Source organism: Geotrypetes seraphini, chromosome 14 (assembly GCF_902459505.1).
Source record: "Geotrypetes seraphini chromosome 14, aGeoSer1.1, whole genome shotgun sequence".
In the NCBI taxonomy this organism is placed as follows: Eukaryota; Metazoa; Chordata; class Amphibia; order Gymnophiona; family Dermophiidae; genus Geotrypetes; species Geotrypetes seraphini.
Genome location: NC_047097.1, coordinates 63,916,412 through 63,941,976, shown reverse-complemented (window position 1 = coordinate 63,941,976; position 25,565 = coordinate 63,916,412). Strand labels below are relative to the sequence as shown.

General features: G+C 43.9%; 1 protein-coding gene across 3 annotated transcripts in view; it reads left to right on the top strand.

Annotated features, from left to right (window-relative positions):
• ACAN (aggrecan) overlaps positions 1-25,565 on the top strand; it is a 92,891-nt gene that overhangs the window by 12,244 nt on the left and 55,082 nt on the right. For all 3 annotated transcript variants that reach the window (XM_033921130.1, XM_033921131.1, XM_033921129.1), the window contains exons 2-9: positions 4,743-4,819; positions 5,955-6,338; positions 8,602-8,776; positions 10,215-10,342; positions 13,000-13,293; positions 15,901-16,425; positions 19,589-19,763; positions 21,594-21,721. In XM_033921130.1, coding sequence (XP_033777021.1) covers positions 4,750-4,819; positions 5,955-6,338; positions 8,602-8,776; positions 10,215-10,342; positions 13,000-13,293; positions 15,901-16,425; positions 19,589-19,763; positions 21,594-21,721 — 1,879 coding nt within the window. In that variant the 5' untranslated portion in view covers positions 4,743-4,749. The remainder of the gene's footprint in view (positions 1-4,742; positions 4,820-5,954; positions 6,339-8,601; positions 8,777-10,214; positions 10,343-12,999; positions 13,294-15,900; positions 16,426-19,588; positions 19,764-21,593; positions 21,722-25,565) is intronic.

The window sequence follows — 25,565 nt, the reverse complement described above, 5'->3', positions numbered from 1 at the left end:
AGAAGTGAATTTGTAGAAGCCTGGATTTGAATACGATCAGAGATGAAGCGTAATATACCGAGTCAGGTAGGTTGTTTCAGGAGTGCGGCACAGTGTGGCAGAAGGAGCAGAGTCAGCAGTTAGCAATAGAGGAAAAGGGAACAGACAAGAGAGACTTACCCAATGATTGGAGTTCCCGGGGTGGGGTATAAGGAGAGATAAAAGAGGAGAGATACTGAGGAGCTACAAAATGGATACACTTGTAAATCAGTAAGAGAAGTTTTAACTGCATGCAGAAATGGATAGGGAGTCAGTGAAGTGACTTGAGGAGAGGGGTAATGTGAGTATAACAACCTTGGTGAAATATGAGTCGTGCAGAAGAATTCTGAATGAATTGAAGGGGGAGATATGGTTTAGTGAAAGACCTGCAAGACGCAAGTTGCAATAATCTAGGTGAGAGCTGACGAGAATGTGGATGAGGGTCTTGGCTGCATGTTCAGAGAGGAAAGTCCAGGTTTTTAGTGACAATGTAGAGAAAGAAGCAACAAGTTTAGACAGTCTGTTGGATATGCGAAGAGAAGGAAAGAGATGGGTCACAGATGACCCCCCCCAAGGCTGCGAGCTGACGAACGTAGGAAGAAGAGAAGCGGATTTAGGAAGAAAGATAAGGAGTTCAGTCTTGGCCATGTTTAACTTTAGATGGCAGTGAGACATCCAGGTAGCAATGATGAAATGTGTCAAGACCAGCAGTGTTCTAACAAGATAAATGCACAATTGGCTTTTATATGGTACTACATAATGTATTTTTTCTTTTTTTTTTGGTTCAATCTTTATTAAGTTTTAACATCTTACAGAAAAATGCAACACAGAAATATATTATATACATATGTAAACATGCATTAGAAAATTCTTAACGAAAAACATGTCATTATCTACCCATCCCTCCCTCCCTAACCCAAACCCCCCACCTTATCCCCCACCCTACCTCCCTCCCTTATGTCTGTCAAGTCAATCTTTCCATCACACACATTGCTTAACGAAACCCTCTAAAGGGCTCCAAATATCTTTAAATGATGCCTGGATTTGAGCCGGTTTTCAAAATTACAAACTGAAGTGACTGAAAGACAGAGGCACATTGAGTGGGGTGTAACCCTGACTTTAGTCTCTGACTCGTATTTCTGAGCACTTTATATACCAATGAAAGGTATGAAAGTTTACGGTTCTGTAGGTTTGTTTTCCCTCTAATGATTGACCAGATGCATTCAAATTCTCTCTCATGTGAGCGACTTTTTTTTTTTTTTTTAATTTCTTTTGAGCAACAAGTTCTAAAAACCAACAATTTTCCAGATTTGCAGGTATGTTTTGAGCAACCAAGCAAAATCTGTGAGCGATTCTCCTAGAAGATATGAGCCATTGCTCAAGTGCTCAGCTTAGAGGGAACACCCAAGTTCCATTATGATTATTATTACACTTTTCCCTCCGTATCCGCGGTTTCCGTGTCTGCAGATTCGCTTATTTGCGATTTTTCGGCTGCTGACTCCGCCCCCTAATTTTCGTCACCGAACCCAGCGTTTCACGTTGGAAATCGCTGCTCCCGGTGGTTCATGGAGGAAATCGCTGCGCCCGGTGGTTCCTGGAGGAAGTCGCTGCTCCCGGCGTTGTTCGGAGCAAATCCCAGGTTGGGTTATTCACGGTTTATTATCTTTTTCGGTCTATTTTACCCAAAAAACGTGAATAACATGCAAAAAGTTATTCGCGTTTTTTCGGTATTTACGGCTATGTTCTGCCCGCATCCCCCGCGAATACGGAGCGAGAAGTGTATAACATTAGCGGTGTCACCCTACGAGTGTTACATTTATTTATTTATTAACTGCTCTTCTCCTAGGTCAAACTAGACCGACCCCCATTTTCTACCATGCCCAAAGCTGTGACCGCCTCCCCCACCCCAAAAGCTCAACCATACCCACCCAAGTCCACATAAAACCTGTAACCACCCCCATCCCCAACCCTAACACGAAACATACCACCCGCACACATGGGAGGGGGAAGGGATAACTGTTTCCTGAAGAGACTACTCTACTCTTCCCCTTTCCTCACAGAACTCCCTCCAACCTGCCACAACAACCAACCAATCCCGTGAACGCTCCACCCCCATCACCTCAGAAGCCTCCCCCATCCTTGTTCTTTTTTACAAGCTCTGTCAATTGTGTGAATTTTTTTCACAAATGGGCGCCTAAGTGTGAAAAAGCGTACAAGGGCCCAAAACACCAACACAGTTTTAAGTTTCAGGGTATCATGTGTGCTTTTATGCGTTTAGTTCCTGGCCTGTGAAACATTTACAGTTTAGTTATATCACTTTCCAAGTTAAAAATGACAAAATGTCTAAAATGTTGAGATTTTAACAGTGTGAGAAAAATGCTTTGCTTTTCCTCCTAACACAATTCCGAAAGGTGTGGTACAAATAATGAGCTGTCACGGACTGAAAGGGCAGCGCCTTGATGTCCTTGGGGAACACGGTGCTAAGAAAAACTACACAGAAGGAACTATCGGAAAGTTTAACATGTCTATGCGACGTACATAACAAAGGGGTCCTTTTATCAAGGCGCGGTAGGGGGGTTTCATGCGGGCAATACACCGCCGTTAAAACACCTGCCGCGCTAGCCGTTGTGATATGTTGCAATGAGTTGCAGGGGTATAGATCCTGAAATGGTGACTGAAGCTTCAGGATGGAATACGAGGAAGCTGGATCTCTAGTGCGCGGAGCTCCGGTGTGTTAAAAAAAAAAACCAAAACGCCAACGTGCAGCGTTTTCAGTTGATTCCTGAATTAGCTATAAGGATACTTACGAGCGTATAAATCCGTAAGGCTGGACTTTTGCCTATTTTGGTCTTAATGCTGCTACGTGTGATATGTTCAAAGCATTCGGGACAGAGACATGATTTACACCTGTAAGCTGTCTGATAGCACAGGCAACTAGGCCTCTTTCTGACCATATGCAAGCTTCTTTCAGGCCCGCTTGTTTCAGTTCTGGCTTGGCTCCATTGCGTCTAGGTTCTGATAGTTCTGACTCTGTTCTGCCATTGCCTTCCAAGCTTAGAGGACATTAGCGAGCATAATGCCCTGGGTTTCCCTTTACCCCACTTCATGCTCGCTAATGTCCTCTAAGCTTGTAAGGCAATGGCAGAACCCCCTTCCATCTTCCCACCCCTCCCTGATAAAACCCCTCTCAATTCCACCGCTCCTCTGGTATTCTTTCCCACTCCAAAATATCTCAGATGGTCAGGCAAGCCTGCAGCCAGCATTTTCACAAAGACATCAAGTTTTAGGACAAAAGTTGGGTTTTCTTCAGACATTACATTACATTACATCAGTGACTTCTACTCCGCCTGTACCTTGCAGTTCTAGGCGGATTACAAAAGAGCTAACTGGACATTTCCAGGAAAGCTACAATTTTGGGTTACAAATGAGATGAGATAGCTGGAGATTTCCAGGAGATTTTGCAAATTAGATAACAAGTAAAACAACCGGACATTTCTAGGCAATATTACAAATTAGATAACAGATAAGATAACAAATAAGATAGCCGGGCATTTCCAGGAGCACTACATTTTAGGGTACTGTATTCTTGGTTGATATTTTGGAGTGGGAAAGGATACCAGAGGAGCGGTGGAATTGAGAGGGGCTTTATCAGGGAGGGGAGGGAAGATGGGAGGGGTTAAGGTGACTGGATAAATTTTTTTGAATAGCAGGGTTTTGATTTCTTTTCGAAATGTTTTGAGGTCGCACGTTGTTGTCAGCAGACCACCTAAGTAGTACCTGGGGAACGGCAAAAGCGAGAACTGCCGCCTTTCAAGTACACCGTTCCACTTTCTTCATTCTGTATTATTCCGACGGAATGAAAAAAGCAGAAAATCACTGGGCTAAGGGCTCCTTTTACTAAGGTGCGCTAGCGTTTTTAGAGCACGCTAGCCGAAAAATTACCGCCTGCTTAAAAGGAGGCGTAGCGGCTAGCGTGTGCGCCATTTTAGCGCGCTCTGAGCGCGTGCTAAAACCACTAATGCACCTTTTGTACAAGGAGCCCTAAGTGTATAGCCCTCGATGGGGTTCATAGACAACAACGCGGAAGACAAAGGCGCTCGCCGACAACTGAGCGCAAGACGGAGGCGCGCGCCGAAGAAAATTACTGTTTTTAGGGGCTCCGACAGGGGGTTTTGTTGGGGAGCACCCCCAGTTTACTTAATACAAATCGCGCCGGCGTTGTGGGGGGTTTGGGGGGTTGTAACCCCCCACATTTTACTGTAAACTTAACTTTTTCCCTAAAAACAGGGAAAAAGTGAAGTTTTCAGTAAAATGTGGGGGGTTACAACCCCCCAAACCCCCCACAACGCCCCCACAACACGGCGCGATCTATATTAAGTAAAGTGGGGGGGTTCCCCCCATGCCCCCCCCGTCGGAGCCCTAAAAACAGTAATTTTCTTCAGCGCGCGCCTCCGCGCTGCGCTCAATTGTCTGCTCGTGCCTTTGTTCCGGCGTGCTTTTGACCTGACACCCCTCGATGGAGACTGCCCCAACTTTGTTGGTTGGGCTGAGAACTATTCAGCGGCCCCTTGTAGTCCAAAGGGGAAAGTGAAGCCTACGTTGTTTATAATCCTGTCGCTTTCTGAACCGTAGGTTTTGCACAATTGTCACTCTTCAAAATAATAAAGAGAAATGATATTAGTAATAACAGTGCTGTATTAATTACGATGATCTATTTATTACAGGTAAACTATGACCACTTTACTACTTGTGTCTGTGTATCTGCAAGCCATTGCGGCAGCAATATCCGTAGAAGTTTTGGGTAAGTGCTAAAGGATTTTTACAATTGTCTCAAAGCCCTAGGGAGCCTCTTCTCTCCAACTCCTTTCCATACTATAGGCCCTCTTTGACTAAGGTGCGCTAACCAATTAGCGCACGGTAATCGATTTAGCGCGCGCTAAACGCTAACGCACGCACGCTAGTCTCTGGACGCGCTAGCATTTGGCACGCGCTAATCGGTTAACGCACCTTAGTAAAAGAGGGGGATAGTGAACTTGTTCTTTGCCCGAATTCAACGCTTAATGAACAGCTCATTCGCCCCCCTCCCCCCTTCCTCTACAAAGCCGCGCTAGCGTTTTTAGCGCCGGCTGCCACGGGAACAGCTCCGACGCTCGTAGAATTCCTAGGAGCGTCGAAGCCGTTACCGCTGCGGCGCCGGGAACTTTTGTGGAACGACGAGAATCTTTTTGAATTCAGACTCCGGTATATCGAGTATGGACCGTTAGTAGTTGGGAAGAGACAACGTACTAACCAGTATTAAGAAGAATTTTTATTGAAAAAAAAGAGGAACTTTGTGATAAGTGCACTGAGGGGGAGGGTCTCTATTATGATGATGATTATTATCATTATTTAAAATGATTATTTATGGTGAATAATAAAATATTTGAAATATTTATGATACATTTTGTATTGAATAGCTTCGTAGGTACTCGATATTGATATATAATTGAAGCTGCTTTTTAAAGTATTGGTGCTCCATCGGGGTGAAGTGGTGAAACAATGAATATGAATGAGATAAATCTGCACTTAATGCATATTCATTGAGCATATCCTAAAAACCTAACTGGCTTTAAGTCCCCCAAGACAAATTTGGAAACCTCTGACCTGCTCCTTGCATCCTGATCTCTTCCTGTTTCTCTGTTAATGGCCATATGACAATGAGGAAGGGTTCGAGAGTTGAGTTTGGAAGTTTGCACTCTTTTCTACGTTTCCCACACTTGTGAGCGGAACTCCTTCTAGATCCTTCTAGATTGTTCTCTGAATCACAGCTTGCACAGAACTTTATGCACATCCAATGAAACAATCGTCAAGGTCATGTGCTTCAGTTTTCCATTTCTTATTGGCTACTAACGTTGCTTTCCTTCTTTTTATCTCATTGTCGGATTTGCGATTTGAAGACGATGGTATTGCTCTGAGCGTGAGCATCCCTGAGCAATCTCCACTGAAAGGCATCTTGGGAAACTCTCTGACTATCCCCTGCTATTTCATTGACTCCTTGGACCACGTGACTGTGGCTCCTTTCACCCCCCCGGTGACCCGAAGAATCAAATGGAGTAAAGTGTCCAAGGAGAACGAGACTGTGCTCTTGGTGGCTTCTGATGGACAAGTTCGCATGAGCAGCGGATACAATGGACGGATTTCTATGCCCAACTACCCCACCATCCCTACTGATGTTACCTTGGAAATCACAAGCCTAAAGTCCAGTGATTCGGGAGTCTACCGTTGTGAGGTCATGCATGGCATTGAGGACAGCCAGGACACAGTAGAGGTTTTTGTGAAAGGTGACTTTTTTTGTTTTGTTTAAATTTCTTGTTCTTTCTAAGGCATATCTATATCATATGGTTCCTAATGTGGAGTTTCAGTGCTATTGTACTTAGAATACATGGAAAAAATAGTCAATTAATTTTCATGCAGTTTGTGGATGCCCCACACACCAAATTTTGAACATTTTTTCAACTTATTTCATACATTAATTATTTCTAGAGCGCTACCAGACGTACGCAGCGCTGCTGTAATAAAGCCCCTAAAAGCCCGTGAGAACGTTTTAACGCATGCATACGATTGTATGCATGCTAATTCATAGGCTAATGGGCATTAAATTGATTTTGCATGTACAGTAATAAACCAAATGTGCAGTAACAATTATACTTCCTAATGTAGGTCCTCTTTTACTAAACTGTGGTAGAGGTTTTTTACCACGGCCTGAAGCACTAAATGCTTTAATATTCATAGGAATTCTATGAGCATCGGAGGCATTTAGGCCCTGATTCTGAAAAGTGCCGTCCCGATTTTAGGCAGCTGTAGGCGTCCTACAGCTGTCTAATCAGCCAATCGGGATGCACATTTTTTTTAAAAAATGCTCCCCAGGCAGGCCGCCTATATTGAAGGTGAGGCCCGCAAGACATCTAGGCCCTGATTCTGTATAGGACGCCCGGGAGAGGCGTCCTATTCAGAATCGGTCTAAACTAAACCCCGATTCTGTAACCGGCGTCCATGTTACAGACGCGGGTTTGAGAATCGGGTTAGATTAGACACGGCCCGCTACACTTATCGAGGCAAGGGATCTCTCTGCTGCTATAAGTATAGCGGGCCGTGGCCCTCTGACCGATCGCTGGCAGGAGGGTGCCCAAACCCTCCTGCCAGAAGACGCACCCCCCCCGACACTACCGACCGCCCCCCCCCCGACACTACCGACCGCCCCCCCCCCCCCCGACATTACCGATCTCCCCCCCCCCGACAATATCGATCGCTGGTAGGAGGGTGCCCAATCCCTCCTGCCCGAAGACGCTGTAGGAACACTGGATCATTTGCTCTGTCATTGTCCCTTGATACTCAAATTCTGGAAATCCACTAGGGGTCAAATTGTCACGATATTGGAAGTACCACTAACGTTATCATATGGTATAATATTGTTTGGAACGGATTTTATTACCCAAAAAACCAATTGATGCAAATCAGAACAAATTGCTCCTCATCAATGCAGGAGTAGCCGTGCAACTGATAATGAAAAACTGGAAAAGTTGGGCTAACTTAAATTATAGATTCTGGCGGGAATCCCTAGGCCAGATTTATAAGGTTGAAAACATTAAGGGCGCCTTTTACGAAGCCACGTTAGCGGCTTTATCGCATGCACCTTTTTAGCGCGTGCTAACCCCACGCTAGCCGAAAAACTACCGCCTGCTCAAGAGGTTGCGGTGGCAGCTAGCGCGGCTGGCAAATTAGCGCACGCTATTACGTGCGTTAAACCGCTAACGCGGCTTCGTAAAAGGAGCCCTGATTCTTTACAGTTAGGACACCATTGCAAATCCGAGGAAATTTGGGGCCCGTTAACAAAATATTGTAAGTTATGAATATGAACTATTATCATTATTATTACTATTATTATTTCCCTTTGATTCATGATTGATTGTCATACATATCCAGGAGGGACCGGGGGGGGGGGGTTAGAGTGGGATGGGGGGATAAAACAGTTTTATATTATTTGTTGGAATAGAGTGCAGTATGTTATATTACTTGATTGTTCATGTGTTTGCACTTTGTATTTGATATAAAAAAATGAATAAAGAATTAAAATAAAAAAATTAATTAGCAGCTAGATCTGCCCAGTAGGCTACAAGCAAAGTAATAAATAAAAGTCCGAGCTGAAATGGAGACACGATTAAAGTAGGATTTATCTGATCCATCCGCGCAAGAGGTTTTTAGCTCTGCGCTGCTCCGATGGTCATAGAGTTCCTGTGAGCATTGGAGCAGTGCAGAGCATTCAGCATTCTGGCGCTAAAACCTCTTGCGTGTTTTTTTGTAAAAGAGGGGGAGGGTTAATTATTTAATTTGGCTTAATCGGCGCCATTAGAAACCAATGAGTTAGCTGATAGGCCCCTAACTTGGTAGGCACCTATCACTTCCAGGTAGGCATCTATTCCGAGGCACCTACCAGAAAGTAGGGGCAGATTTTGAATTTTTTTTTTTTTTTAATGCCTCAGGAATGAGAAGCTATTAGGTCGAGGTGTGACCGATTGTCTCATGTTGTGCTTTCATTTGCTCCAGGGATCGTTTTTCACTACAGAGCAATTACCACCCGATATACCTTGGATTTTGAGATGGCAAAAAAGGCGTGCATTCAGAACAGTGCCGTCATTGCTACCCCTGAGCAGCTGCAATCTGCCTACGATGATGGATATCACCAATGCGATGCTGGCTGGCTGGCTGACCAAACTGTCAGGTATGATGTGGCTCTTGGAGCTCTGTTCTCTAAAATACAGTAATTATAACACCGAAGACAACATGTTAGTGAAGAGTGTGTGATCAGTTACCCCTCAATATTAGAGAATGGCATGGGGACAAATTTTTCACCGTCCCCGCAGCAACTCATTTTCCCATCCCCGCAAGTTCTTTTCCTGTCCCTGCCCCATTCCTGCAAGCTCGGTCCTCATCTGCACAAGCCTCAAACACTTTAAAGTCATAAGCAGCAACATTCTAGAGCTCAGATTGTGATGTCATAATGCCTCATTCCACCAATGCCTAAGCTCCGTCCTCAGCTGCACAAGCCTCGAACACTTTAAAATCCTAAGTAGCAACATTCTAGAGCTCAGACTGTGATGTCATAATGCCTCATTCCACCAATGCCTAAGCTCCGTCCTCATCTGCACAAGCCTCAAACACTTTAAAGTCATAAGCAGCAACATTCTAGAGCTCAGCTTGTGATGTCATAATGCCTCATTCCACCAATGCCTAAGCTCCGTCCTCATCTGCACAAGCCTCAAACACTTTAACATCATAAGTAGCAACATTCTAGAACTCAGATTGTGATGTCATAATGCCTCATTCCACCAATGCCTAAGCTCCGTCCTCATCTGCACAAGCCTCAAACACTTTAAAATCCTAAGTAGCAACATTCTAGAGCTCAGGTTGTGATGTCATAATGCCTCATTCCACCAATGCCTAAGCTCCGACCTCATCTGCACAAGCCTCAAACACTTTAACATCATACATAGCAACATTCTAGGGCTCAGATTGTGATGTCATAATGCCTCATTCCACCAATACCTAAGCTCCGCCCTCATCTGCATAGGCCTCAAACGCTTTAAAAACATAAGTGTTTGAGGCTTGTGCGGTTAAGGCAGAGCTTACAGGAATGGGGCAAGGACATTGACAGCGGCAAAACTCACAGGGAGGGGACGGGACGGGACAGGGAAATTGGCAGTCGTTCTTTTTTTTTTATCGAGTTAATTTCTGTCAGAGCTGAAAATCCAAATTCGCAAAGATAAGAAGATCTAAACAGTAATAAAGCCTTGATTGCTTTGCTGCTCACGTTAGGAAAGCGACTGCATAAGAAATAAAGCTAAAATCACTTGACGTTAGTTTTCAAGGACCAATCACGTCAAAGAATGATGCTTGTCTGGGCGTTTGCATCCTTACGCACGCAGATGCTCATAACATTGATAGACTTTTGGGTAAGCGATGTACTTATCATCTATTCTAGTGTATACTTCAGAAGGGAATTTTTAAAAAATAAAGTCAAATTCTGGAATCTCTCGTGGCACACCTGGAATCTCTTCCGGGCCGCATCACGCAGTTTGAGAGACGCTGACGTCGAAGAAGAAAGGAGATTAGATTGATTTCCATTAGCGACAACTCTATTTTGTGATGATGTTTTACAGATATCCCATTCATGATCCCCGTGAGGAATGCTATGGGGATAAGGACGAATTCCCTGGAGTGAGAACTTATGGCATTCGAGAGACCGATGAAACCTACGATGTCTATTGCTATGCAGAAGAAATGAAAGGTGAAGCTTCTTGAGTTCCTTGACAGATAGCCTTGGTCTTAGCTGTTGCAGATTCTTGGGGGACCCCCAGAAAGAGAGGGGCCGGCCATCAGATTTATAAACTGATGTTGGGTTTTACTAAATGGTGGGTCGGCGAGTTAAATGCTCCAATGCTCATAGAATTCTTATGAGCGTCGGAGGATTTACCTTGCTGGCCTGCGGTAGAAACTAGAGAATGACACAGTGACAAAATTCATCACCGTTCCCGTCCCCGCGGGAAACCATCTTCATGTCATTCTTTAAGGAGAGAGGGAAGAATCAGAGTATGAATGGCCACAACCACTGACCCTCAAGCCTTGCTTTGAAGAATGCTGAGATTGAGCAGCAACATTCCAGAGCAGATATTATGATGTCATAATGCCTCATTCCACCAGTGCCTAAGAGCCAATCACATCAGTGATGTCACAATGGCTTCATTATCCTTGGCTCACATAAGAATCAGAGTATGAATGGCCACAACCACTGACCCGCAAGCTTTGCTTTGAAGAATGCTGGTGTAGAAGGACTGAGGTTGAAACAGACACTACAGAATGACAGTCTCTGGTATCCAGAGCAGATATTGTGATGTCATAATGCCTCATTCCACCAGTGCCTAAGAGCCAATCACATCAGTGATGTCACAATGGCTTCATTATCCTTGGCTCACATAAGAATCAGAGTATGAATGGCCACAACAACTGACCCTCAAGCTTTGCTTTGAAGAATGCTGGAGTAGAACAACCTGAGGTTGAAATAGACACTAAAAAATGACATGGGATTATTTCCCGCGGTTATCCGTGGGGACGGGAACGGTGATGAATTTTGTCACCGTGTCATTCTCTAGTAGAAACCTCTACCGCCGTGTAGTAAAAGGACCCCTTAGTTATTTGGATTTATTAACCAGCTTTATGAAGAGATTCACCCAAGGTGGTATACAGCGGATACAGCTCGACATAAAACAGTTTTGTAATAGTCACATATTAAAATACCATAGATACGATGCTAACGTTGTTCATACAATCGAGTGAAATATGTATCATAACAGGTAGCCGAGGGGGCAAATGCAGTTGAGACGTAGAATTGGGGCACGATGGATAGTACAAAGTCTGATAGATAAATGGATGGGTGGCTGAACTGAAAGCAGGTTATACACGGTCCCGGAAAGAAATGGGACCCCTTACATAAGGGTTCTTTTTCTAAGGTGCCTTAACCGATTTAGTGCGCACTAAAAATTAGCATATGCTAAGTGATAAGGCACCCATAGAATATAATGGATGCCTTAGCTTTTAGCGGGACTCGCGAGAACTGATGGCAGCCATTCAGTGAGCGGCGCAGGACCAGGCAGGCGCACCGCTCTGCCTGAAGACATCAGGAGGCAGACGCCGGGAGTAAAAAAAGGTACTGGGAGGGGGGGGGGGGTGTCAGGCCCCTGAAAACGGGATATTTCAGCATCCCAATGCTGTGCTTTGGGACAATGGGACAGGCTCCCTAAAAATGGGATGGTCCTGTTCAAAACGGGATGTATGGCCACATTAATCATACCACCCTGTTTCCCCGAAAATAAGACCTATCCTGAAAATAAGCCCTAGCATGATTTTTAAAGATGCTCTTAATATAAACCCTACCCCCAAAAAAAGCCCTAGTTATGATTGACCCTCGAAGCCCCCGACTCCATCCCTAACACTAGTGCTGCCCGATTCGCTGAAAAAAAATCAGACTCGTCAATTCAGCGACCTCCACCCCGGTGAGACCTAACATACCTCCGCTCTGAGGCCTCCTAAAATGGCGGCGGCGGCAGTGCTCTGAACGTGCTGCTTTGTGGTCTTCCCCGCTGGGGCTTTCCTTCTGCTGTGTCACAGCGGGAGGGTCAGTGGGGTTCTGCTGCACAGGGGAATGGGAGGGAGGGATAGAAAGATGATGCACAAGGGGATGGGTGAGAGGGGAAGAAAGATGATGCACATGGGGAGGGGGGAGAAAGGAAAGAGGAAGAATTGGGGTGGAGGAGAGGACGGGAGAGATGATTGTCGTACATGAAAAAAAAAAATAAGACATCTCCTTAAAATAAGCTCTAATGCATTTTTTGGACCCACAATTAATATGACACTGTCTTATTTTCGGGAAAACACAAAAACAGTATGTCTCTTAGCTTTAGAACATTTTTGATCCAGTGCTGAATCTATTCTGATCAGATACAGTAAATTCTGCAAGAACTCTGGTTTCCTTTTAACAAACTGTGGTAGAGTTTTTTTTACCATCGGCCAACAAGGTTAATGCTCCGACGTACATAGGAACTGAATGAGCGTCAGAACATTTGCCTCACCGGCCTGCGGTAAAAAGCTCTACCGCGGTTTGATGAAAGGAGCTTCTTGTCAATTTAAGTATTTGTTGTGTGATATAGACTAATTGCAATCTGGATTATGATGGGGTTTATCAAAGCAACCATTTCCGACTACAAATCACCGTTCACGAGAAATCAAATAATTCTACTTGTGATACATATGTGGTCTACAAATCTATGAACCGCAGGCATAGGCAGAGAAATGTAACAAAATTATGTGGAAAAATTATTTTGAAGGGCTTTTATTATCTAAAGCATTTGGAAATTATCAATACAAATTATTAGCACAATTTTTTTCTAGGTGAATTATTTTATGCGACCTCTCCGGAAAAGTTCACCTTTCAGGAAGCATTGCAACAATGTCAAAATCTTGATGCCCAGTTGGCTACTACTGGCCAGCTATACCTGGCCTGGCAGCGTGGTATGGATGTATGCAGTGCGGGATGGCTGGCGGATCACAGTGTGAGATACCCAATTTCTACAGCACGCCCCAACTGTGGCGGTAACTTGGTTGGAGTGCGAACGGTTTATCTTCATGCGAATCAGACCGGGTATCCTGACCCTCTGTCTCGTTACGATGCCATTTGCTATAAAGGTAATGACTTCAGCATGCATCACAAGAATTTCAACCCAAAATATCTGATTGCTTTCCAGATTCTTCTGCAGGAAGGGAGGGGGGGAGAAGGGAGCTAAATTACTATATTGATTTATAGATTTCATGAAATTTTATTAAGATTTTTTTTTTTGTAAATTTTTATTAGTTTTCAATTGTTAACAGTGCAATACAGTGAATTGAAACATAAACGAATCAAACAAAAGCACTTTAAATATACAAATATTTCAACAAACATTTTCACCCCCTCCTCCCCTTAACTAATGAAAATAAAACCACATGAATAATTTCAATAAAATAGATATAATGAATAATAATTATAATGTTTTCCCATCTCCCTCCCTCCCACCCTAGATGTGTAAGGAGGACAGATAAAAAGAAAAGGTACATGACAACTATTGTGACTCAATAAATGATGTCAATGGGCTCCACACCCTACTATATCCTCAAATTTCAGCATTCATTCTTTCATATTTGTAGCTAGAACGTAAGTTTGCCCATCAGAAAGTATAATTAAGTCTATCATAACTCTTCCAGTTGCGTGTTATCATCTGGATGGCTATTCCCGTTATTATTAAGAAAAAACGGCTTTTATAGCGATCCAAAGAAGGTTTAACATGTAATAGAGTACCACAAATTAAGGCTTCGTAAGTCAGTGGTATCGATGACCCAAGTACTACATTAATTTGGCCCCATATCGACAAATTTTATTAAGATTTTCACAAAAAAAGAGCACAATAATTACAAAATAATGACAGTGGAGTCTAACAAACTATGATTACATAATGTAATGACACTGAAAACAAATGTCATGTAATTATAGAACAGGCCCTACTGACAAATATACGGACATGTAATCTGGACATAGAAAATTGAAGTGAAGTAATGTCATCATTCTCAAAGGGTATGGACCAATTCCACACAGTGTAATACTATGAATACCATTTGAAAGTAGCCTCTTTAAAAGGGAAAGAACCCATTGGGAATAAATGAGAACACACTATGAACATGGAACATCAACTAGCCAATGCATAATGAGACAGAGGTTCCCATATTTTGGACACAATAGAGACTCTATTGTTAAATACAGAAGCTTTTTAATCTTATATTGGTGAGTCAAAAGAACCGACCTCCACCAAAAGGACGTATGCGAGAGGTCCGCAGATTTCAGATTGTGTAAGATCATCTGTATAGTAGATGCCATTAGAATGTTGAAAAGAGATTTCTGCCATTTATCGAGATCATCGTCATCATCTATGTTGATTTATAAATTGAAAGGAAAGCGATAGCGACTGATCACAGACACATGTGTGCAAATACCAGATCAGTCGCTATTGACGTTTATGTGTTGTTTTATTCTTAGCCCCAGCTATTAGTAATGGGATCATGCTAAAATAGCATATCTAAATGAAAGCTCATATTGATAACTATGCCCCGATGAGAGAGCATAGGATGAAGTTACGAGGTGAGAGGCTCTGGAGTAATCTGAGGAAATACTTTTTTACAGAAAGAGTGGTAGATGAGTGGAACAGTCTCCTGGTAGAGGTGGTGGAGAGAGAGAGACTGTGTCTGAATTTAAGAGGGCCTGGGATAGGCACGTGGGATCTCTCGGAGAGAGAAAGAGATAATGGTTACTGCAGATGGGCAGCTCTATGACTTCACAATGCAGGTGTAAAGAGCCTTAGCCAATAGGAAGAGGAGATGCAAATGTTAAGAGCCTCAGCCAATAGGGAGAGGAGGAGATAGTGGATGCTGCGGATGGGCCCTTTGGCCTTTATCTGCCATCATGCTTCTATAACCATAAAGCTCTATGACCTCACAATGCAGGTGTAAAGAGCCTTAGCCTATAGGAAGAGGAGATGCAAATGTTAAGAGCCTCAGCCAATAGGGAGAGGAGGAGATAGTGGATGCTGCGGATGGGCCATTTGGCCTTTATCTGCCATCATGTTTCTATAACCATAAAGCTCTATGACCTCACAATGCAGGTGTAAAGAGCCTTAGCCAATAGGAAGAGGAGATGCAAATGTTAAGAGCCTCAGCCAATAGGGAGAGGAGGAGATAGTGGATGCTGCGGATGGGCCATTTGGCCTTTATCTGCCATCATGTTTCTATAATCATAAAGCTCTATAACTTCATAACGCAGGTGTCACAGAGCCTGATATTTGCCATTATTGCTTGCATAAAGGGTGGAGGGGCGGCAAAACTGAGGGATTGAAGGGTGACCTCCCCTAATCCTTCCAATACAGCATTGCTCAAAATATGCCCCTTTCAAAAATCTAGACATCTCTGTTGATCTCTTTCTAAGATGGGAAAAACGTGCCTTTTTTAAACCCCATCCAAAACACACTCCTCTGCCATATGCATATATTTGTGATTCATAGGTGTAAATCACAGCTTTCTAAAACTGGCTTTTCTTCATTTATTCAACATAATCTCGCATATGATGCTTCAAATTATGCAAAAATTGTGAAGCGTTATAAAATAACCACTAAGGGGGGTATACACTGTATAACTTATTGATAATGCTTCCATCATTTACTCCATAGTCTCAGAAAATCTTCTTTTCTTCCATTTGTATTGTTTATATAGGTGAATTTGAGGTTGAGCCTCTACGCCCTGAGACTTTCCCAGATCTAGAAGAAGGATTTACTGAATCGGGGAGTTCGCTTATCACCGTTCAGACTGTCACCGAACCCGATGAGGAGATTACCTTCGCACGCAATGCTACGGAAGAGGAAGCCCGGGGAAGCATTGCAACTCTGGAACCACTTGACTTGACGCCCACCGCTTTGGACGAGAAGGAATCTTTCACAGGGGCACCTGAGGGCTCAGAAATGGCCATAACTGCGGAATCGCCGTCCACGGAGGCTCCATATGAAAAAAGAACCGATGAAGGCGTCACGGTATACGACGTGGCTCCGGAAGAGTTTACAATCTCAGTCCTGGAGCCCGTCACATCTTATCCCGTCACAGATGTTTCTGACCCCATTGCAGACGTGACTGCCACTTCTGAACCAGAGTACACTCCACTGATCACCACGGAAGAAAAGATCATTCCAGTAACGATGGGCAAAGATGCCTTACAGCCTCCTATAGAGCCCATCTCCGAAACGGGTGAGCAATATGTGTTAGTTCTCAAGTTCCCTTAACTATGGACATCATTTAAACTATGTTATTTATTTATTTTCATACTTTAATATTTTTGACGCCTCCATCAACTAGATCCGAAGTGAAGGATCGGATTCTATAATTGGTGCCTTATAAGATAGGCACCTGTAAGCACCTATAGCATGTCAATCATACTTTGGCACCTTTTACAGAATCGCACCTACTGGCAACTAACCTAAGACTTAGGTGACTTTAATGTAGGCCAGGCCTACATTATAGACACCTTTAGCGAATCATGCCTAGCAGTGCCTGAGTCCTTCTCCACCCCCAAACACGCTTACTTTGGCATTAGGTGGCAGTAGGTACCATGCAATAGGCACATATCTTTTGTAGAATCGTAGCTAAAAAGATAGATACCTATTACCCAATTAATCTTCATTTTTTTCAATTATGAGCTCGTTAAAGTTCATAATTGAAGCCAATTTTCTAATTATATTAGGTGACTATTTTTAATAATAATAATAATAATTACTTTATTCTTCTATACCGCCAAAATCTTGCGACTTCTAGGCGGTTTACATTCAAGAGAGCTGGACATTTAGCGAATTACAATATGCAGATAGTCAGAGGAAATACAGAGTACAGAAACTTTAAGAAAGCGAAAATATAAAATATACAGTTTGCTAAGAAATTTCCGAGAGGACCTGTTAGGAAAAGGTTGCGAAGTACAAAAAAAAAAAAAGCGAAAATTACAATATATAGTTTAAGAATTTTCAGAGGGGACATATTAGAAGAAAGGTCCCGAATTACAAAATACGGTTTGATTAGGATTTCAGAGGGGGCATATGGTGCCTTTTATAGAATCTGCCTCTAACAGTACTAAATCAACTTCCTTGTACATTCTTCCCTAATGCAGCATCATAAAGCAAATTACAACCCAGCCACCCACCCCTACAAAACCCAGCTCCCACTCGAAAATCCTAGAAATCCAAACACCAATGATACCCAGCATCAATCCTTCAGTTCTTGACTGTCAGTTTAAAGCAAGTTTCAAGTTTATTTCAATTTGATACATCACCTATTGAAAAATCTAAGTGGTTTACAAAATTTTTTTTTTTAAAAAAAGGCAAGTAAAAACAGAGACCAACGCAAATAACAGAGAGACAAAACAAGATTCAGAAAGGAAGTGGGTTGAAAAGTTGCAATAACAAAAAAAACTCCAAGGAAAGAACAATGAAGGGAGAGGAGTAACAGGTTTTAAAAAAAGATTCCAAATTGCTATAAAAAATACACTTCTCCCTCCGTATTCGCGGTTTTTAGCTTGCTGGCTCCTTCCCCCCCCCCCCCCCCCCAAATGACATCAGCTTGCATAAAGAAATTGCTGAGTCCAAGCGTTTACAGAGAAAATCGCTCATTCCCAGCCCTTTCTTCACTGTGTGTTGCCTCTCCTTCAGGAACAGGCCAGGTCTCCCACCATGTTATTCGCAGTTTCACCATAATCACGATGGTTTTTAATAGAAAACAGCGAATAACATTTGAAAAAGTTAATCCCCTATCACAGCGAATACGGAGGGAGAAGTGTATCTCAGCTTAAACCTCGAAAGCATCTTTAAACAAAAATATCTTGTTTTGATTTAAATTTAGAGTCTGTACTACTCATCCTCCTCTTCATCGCATATCGGTTTATATAGCCATGCTTTCACAGCCTTTCTAAAGTGCAAATAATGTGAATGGCTACAAATCTCCATCGGCAAAACATGATGCTAGCAAAAAGGTGCTACCCCAGAAAAACCCTCTCTGTGATTTGACCCAAAATTCTTCTCCAACCCTGGAACAACTGACGGTCCTTGTTCTTACAAGTGAAAAGCCAAACACTGCTTCACTAAGGTTGCAGATGAATTTGCATCCCCCCCCCCTCAAAAAAACAAACAAACCCCAACAACAAAATATTTAAAGCAGATTTGAAAACATTTGCTGTCTGGCTCCTACATGAAATAAATTTTAGAGACAAAACTGAGTTTTTCAATTAACCTAATTGTTGAATTGTGGATTCTAAGGAAGTGGATGGAACAGAGTTGATACCTGAGGAGGGAGGAAGAAATCAGGGCAATTTGCCTGGGCCCCAATACTACAGGAGCCCTCAAGCTTGCAGAAACCATGGACTGTAGGTGGACCTCTGGGCTCTATCGCCAATGTCTGCCTTGGGCCCAGGGCAGGATTAATCAATAGGCCAAGTAGGCACGTGCCTAGGGCCCAAAATGGTCAGGGGGGGGGCCCGATGAAGGAGGGCATCAACATTGTTTTTTCCAAACGGCGATGGGCCCTTCTAGCATCGATTGGCAATGTGGGCCCCCCCTCCCCATCGACGGAAAGTAAGACAATCAAGCAACGTGGGTAAGAAAAGCAACAGGAACTGTAATTGTGCAAGCGGTGCTGCTTGCCCAAAGCTTCCCTCTGACGCAGCTTGCTGTTTCCGCCTGGGCGCATGGTGGGGTGGGGCGGGGCAGGGGGGCCCAGTGTACTTGTGTGCCTAGGGGCCCTCGACGAATTAATCCTGCCCTGCTTGGGCCCCAGCATGTCTAACGCCTTATCTGAAAGAAGCCCATTCGCTCCCAATTTCTCGATGACAATTTTATCTTGCTCGGTTAATAACTCCGTATGTTCCATCGAGATCTTTAAGATCTGAAAATCAAAAATGATTCATAGTTCCAACGCATCGAGAAATTGTCCATGACAACTATATTTTTTCCATTAAAGGCCCTCAACTTTGGAATTCTATACCGGTGTATCTTCAAATGAGGAGCACAGTAGACAGATTTAAAACAGAATTTAAAACATTATTTTTTGAAGATGCTTATCGCAATAGATAGCTGTTTTAGCTACTGGGAGTATTCTGCAAGACATGGAAAGTTCACTCCTAATTGTATTCTCCCTTCCCCCCTACTTTTCTATCATAATTGTATTTCGAGTACTTATCTTATATGTTGATGTAATGTGGCATGATTGTAATGGAATCCATTTTAAACCTTAAGCCACCCAGACGGTTATTGCCCTTGGCGCGGGATAGAAAGACACTAATAAGCTTGGACACTTGAATGATGAAACTCAATTCTGGCTCTTTGCTCTGCTTTATTCTTTACTGTCCTACTTATGCCCTACTTTCTTTCAGGTGTTCTGTTCCATTATGGTGCCACCTCCACCAGATACTCCTTCAACTTTGTAGAGGCCCAACGTGCGTGCTTGGACAATAATGCTGTTATAGCTACACCAGAGCAGCTCCAAGCAGCTTTTGAGACTGGTTTTCACCACTGTGATGCTGGATGGCTCTCTGACCAGACCGTCAGGTAATGTCGAGTATAATTTAGCACCCAGGGCTAGCAGGAGCAGTAGGAAAACTGAACAGCTGCCTCGAACATCATATTTGGGGGGGGGCAGCAACCAACTGCTTCCACTGGCCCAGCCCCACCTCTTGAACCCTTGATTGTGGCCCTCTACAAAGGACAAATTGCTACTTTGAAGCCAGCACTCATTGGACAGGACATTGAAGGAAACAAATTACCATTGGCTTCTTCCTGCCCACCCTCCTGACTTATAAACCTGTCATAGAAGACATGAAACAAAAGTCATATCAGGGTGTAGCCAACAGCCAATTTACTGATGGAGGGACTTGAATGGGCTGGGGGGTTACCATAGAAACATGACGGCAGATAAAAACCAAATGGCCCATCTAGTCTACCCAATTCCTCTCCGCCCTCTCTTCCTCCCCCCCCCCCAACCTCCCCCACCTAAAAATTTTACCTTTGCTAGCAAGGACTCCTAAGTCCTGCCATCCAAAGAGCTCCATGGTCTGAACCTCCCCTGGTGCAAAGAATTCAGCAGCATGCTTTCGAAATGCTAACACCGGCTCTCCTCATGCGTGCTCAGTTCAAGTGCATGAACGAAGCATATGCAAGGCATTCCAACATCGGTGGCTGAAAAGCATACCACCGACTTTCTAGTGCTGAGAGATGGTTCAGGCTATGGAGCTCTTCGGCTGGCGGGGCTTAGGCTTCCCTACCAGCCATTCAAAGTACTGCAGTTTGGGGACCTCCAAGCCGAAATTTGTGTGCTGGGCTGCCGGAGAGGCATCGAGCGAAATATTTTTCACAGACTGGCTCATTTGTCACATTTTTATAGTATTCTGTTTCTAATGAGGCCATTGAAAAAGCCAGTCTGAAATTTTAAGGCGAGAGGAGAGTTGTGCTTATAGAGGCAGTACCTGTGGTTCTAAGAGAGAAGAAAGATCCTGTCTCCACGCTTCTCTCTGACTATTCCTGAGTGGATGCCCTCCAACTGCATTTCTACTAGTATAGGGTTACAGATTTGACATATGTAAAATCCAGACCCATAGACCCGTCCCCCAGGTCCACCCAGTTCCACCCATCCCCGTCCGTTACACCCATGCCCCGCCCCAGCCTTACCCCCTCAGCCTGCTCATCTCAGTCGGGAGGGCATCCGCGCATGCATGGATGAGACGCAATGACATCATGACGCATTGCATCCATGCATGTGCAGATGTCCCTCCCGACGCAGAAGAGCAGGCTGAGAGGGGGAGGGGCAAGACTGGGGCATTGCATGGGTGTAACGGACGGGGATGGGTAGAGCTGGGCGGACCTGGGTTTGCCGTGGTTCGCCACGGCTTACCGCGGAAAACAGTCACCGTGTCATTCTCTACCTGGAATCCTCAAGTGCTTGCCTCTCACTACTGAAAATATGATAGTGAAACAGCACCCCCCAGTGGTAGGACTGTAGGTGGAGGACTCCCGCTCAGCTTACAGGAAACAGTGGTGGAGGGGGAAAGAGAAGGGAATCCTCCTGAGGCTGGGGGGAACAAGGAAATATTGAACTAATGGGGAGAGAGAGGAGACTGCTTCTGGGATGGCGGAAAAGAGAAAGATGGAACGCTTCAGGGACTAAAGAGGAGGAGGAACACTTCAGGTATAAATACATACCTCTGTCTGTAAGCATGCCTTTTTTGTGATCTTCCATGGTGTCACAAAATTGTTAGATGAACATATCCTTTGCTGTGCGAAATAATATAAAATATTAGGATCCGTCTGATGCTCACCCTAGACTGCAGCTGTGTAATTGTGTGGACGAGAATAGATTAGAAATATCTCTGTTTCTTTTCACAGATACCCAATCGTAAATCCACAAGACAATTGTACGGGAGACAGAAATAGATCCCCTGGAGTGAGAAGCTATGGGGTGCTCAGTCCAGTAGAGAAGTTCGATGTCTACTGTTATATTGACAGCCTGCGGGGTAGGTGATGAGCGTTCATAATGACAATCGAATGTATCGGTCAGAGACTTGAAGATAAAACAGGGAGAAAGACATGCGCAGCTAATCTAAGCACGGTTTGAACTCAGTTTGGGCATGCCTTTCACCCTCGATCCATGTTAAAGACAATAGATAACCAATTAAAAATAACAAGGCAGCACCCATGTGCATCAAAGAACAGATCAAAATAAAAAAAAGGCATGAAATGCATCTCCTGTATCGCTTAGATGAGACTTTAAGAAATGCGAGTAACGTATTATCCGGGAAACTTTTTCTTTCGTTCTGAATTTTCTACAATTATAAATAAAAAGAGGTTCAAGGCCAGAGGAAATGACCATGTCCCTTTCAGAAGGAAGAACGTCTAAAGCCTGTTGTACAGGATTCACTTTAAATGTACCTGCCTAATTTTCAAGATCCTACATGGCATTCTTCCTCCCCTAATTCCACTATCCTGGAATTCTTCGAGACCGGACACTACCAGATCCACCCACAAACTCAAACTATCTTTCCCCTTGTTAAAAGGCGTCATGTATGCAGATAAATTAGGGAAATCCCTTTTCTTTGGAACAACCTCCCTGCCCCGCTGCTTAACCTAGGCTCATTCCAATTATTCCGAAAGCATCTGAAAACCTGGCTTTTCTCCAAAATGTAAAGCTATCTATTGAAAATGTAAAGCTAGCTATCCTCTTCATAACCTCTAATTTCTTATTATGTTCTTCCCTCATTTATTGAATTTACCTGTAAACCGTGCCGAGCTTTATCTTTATGGAGATGATGCGCTATACAAACTTAAGGTTTAGTTTAGTTTACATCCATGTCGTATCCGAAGAACCAGATGCTGCACCCTCACTGCCTTTGACACAAATTGACATCGCCAGCAGAAGGAAAATGAGGAAAAAAAAAAAAAAGAGATTCAAGCATTAAAAAAAATCCCCAAAAACCCCTTTGGTTTAATCAGCGGCGTAGGAAGGGTAAGAGGCGCCCCTCCCCTTCCCTCATCTCCACACACCCCCACTCCTTCCCCGATCTCCCCTGCCATGCACGCTCCCTTCCCCCACCCCTCTAGCTGTTCACCGCCGCGAGCAAGACCTTCAACGTGGCACCAGGAAGTGATGTCAGCGGGAGAACTGACGCAGTCATGAGGAACATGTTGAAATTGTTGCTCACGGCGGTGAACTAGCAGGATGGGGGAAGGGACGGGGGCGCGTGTGTGGCGAGGGAAGGAGTGGGAAGAGGAGGAGGGAGGGGGAGAAGAGGAGGGGTGCCGGTGCCCCCACCAACATGGCACCCGCCCCCACCCCCACCCCCGTTATACTACACCACCGGGTTTAATACAGGGCATCTCAACTAGGGTTGCCAGATTTTCCTTTCGGAAAATCCTGCCCCAAGCCACGCCCCCCAGGCCCATCCTAATCCCACCCCCAAGCCTTCCCTAGCCCCTCCCCCCTCCACTGCCTGTCTTGTCGAGCATGCGCGGACTTCCTCCCTGCCCGACACCGCTTTTCAAAACCCGGACAAAGTGCTGGGTTTTGAAAAGCCTTCCGGAACCCGGACATGCCCTCGAAAAAGAGGACATGTCCGGAGAAATCCAGACATCTAATAACCCTAATCTCAACCTAGTCCTCAGGACACACCTAACTAGTCCACACCTAGCCAGGACGCATTAGCTACACCTAGCATGGCATAGATTTGCAGGTGCCTCCTCTATTGTATGTAAATCTGCCTCATGCATATTCATCATGGGTATCCTGAGTAAGGAGAGTCAGAATGTTAGGGGTAATAGCTGTTCCTTGAGGTCTTTTATGTAGTTAATGAGTGGATTTGATAATGAGGATTGCAATTAGATGATTATTATATTTGGGGGCGGATCCTATGGATGTGATGCTATAATTAGTAGAATAATTGTTGTTGCACAATGAGATGTTTTTAAGTTTGTAACTTGCTATAATGAATTGTTTTCAGACCAATCAGATCAGATTATGATCATAAGCATTGCTATACTCAGACCGACAATAAGTCCATCGAGACCAGTATCCTGTTTCCAACAGCGGCCAATCCAGTTAGTCTATATTAAGGTTCTTATTTTAGGAACATTTTGGCAGCCTTTAAACATCTAGAGAAGCCCAGACATTTAAATGCCGGTTCAGAACATAGGCCGCCTTTTACTAAAATGCGCTAGCGGTTTTTAGCGCCGGGAACTGCGCTGAATGCTGCGCGCTTCTTCCGATGCTCATAGGAACTCTATGAGCATCAGGAGCAGCGCGGGACATTTAGTGCGGCTCCCGCATTAAAAACCGCTAGCGCGGTTAAGTAAAAGGGGGCCATAGTTTTTTCATATCGTAGGAAAAATAGCTTATTTTTTTAAAAACCTGGAAAGTCACTGGGTTACGTGTATAGCCTTCAGTGGAGACTACGTGGTTTAACATGCATTTTCACCAAACGTTTCAAACCAACCTCATGGTACTGCCCAACTCTGCAGCTGACTCAAGGCTTGTATAAGTGCCTGATGTATATGCCAATGTTTCATCATATAGAAAAGCACAATCACTGACATGATATTATTAATAGAGATTTCTGCAGTCATTTCGGAAGAGGGCCTAAGGATAGGCATGTGGGATCTCTCGCAGCGAGAAAGAGATAATGGTTACTGCGGATGGACAGACTAGATGGGCCAATTGGCCTTTATCTGCCATCATTTATTTTTTAAATCATTTTTATTAGAAAGGGTAAAACAGGGCAACAGGAACAACAGAGATACCAAAAGCTCAAATACAAAGAAGCAGCAAAAGTACAAGATAAGTACAAGAAAAATACACTCTCCACAGATAATTACATGGATGGTACAGAGAGCAAAAAAGGGAAAACCAGCCCCTCACAGCAAGCTAAAGAGAGGAAATAGCTGTTACACAGGGGCAAGAAAAGAATGTCTTCCGAACTACCAAGAGTACCGCAAGGCAGAGGGCCCCAGACACCCCTATATGGGGAGAGGAGACAAAAATTTCACCCCAGGTCACCCAACTGACCCCTTGAATTTTCATCATTATTTTGAATCCCCAAGAGGGGAAAGTCCAGGCACTCCACACAACACCAGCCATCCATACAAACAGACGCACCACAAACACACAACCCAATCAGTCTCCTCCCTCCTCCCCCCCACCCCACCAGAGGTTGCCATCATGTTTCTATGTTTCCATACATGGTACTACTTGGAAACCACAGAGCAACAAAAATGGCAATCTGGTCCTTTTTCCATAAATAGTGAAGAAATCCAGTTGATGCAAACTCATCTGCAGATATAATTTTATCTTTTAGAGCATGTAAAAAAATGCATAGAAAAAAAAAAACAACAAAGTTATGAAAAGCCATTACCCAAGCTTTCCAAGGCCAGCTTTAGAATTTCTTACACACACTCTGGCATATTGCCCTAGAGAGAGTGAAAGACATCACACCTGGGAGAGAAAGCAGAAAAACAAGCATTGGTTCTCCTTTCTTACATCCCCACGGTCAACATAATGGCCTATAACTATGTAACACGATTTTTGTTCCTGGGCAGTAAGTCTAATTCCCATTATGCTCATGCCTAAAGAGTATAGAAAATGCCTGTTGTTTCCATAAAACTTTGTTTTTGTAACCAGGATAGCCAAATTTTGCAATTTACCTATTTATCTTCACCTTTCATTCTTATACAGTCACTAGTATTTTAGCCCGTTACATTAACGGGTGCTAGAATATATGTCTGTTTGTCTTTATTTCTGTCTCTCTCTCTGTCCCGCTGTCTTTCTTTCTGTCTGTCTCTCTCCCTGGCCCCCTTTGTCTGTCTGTCTTT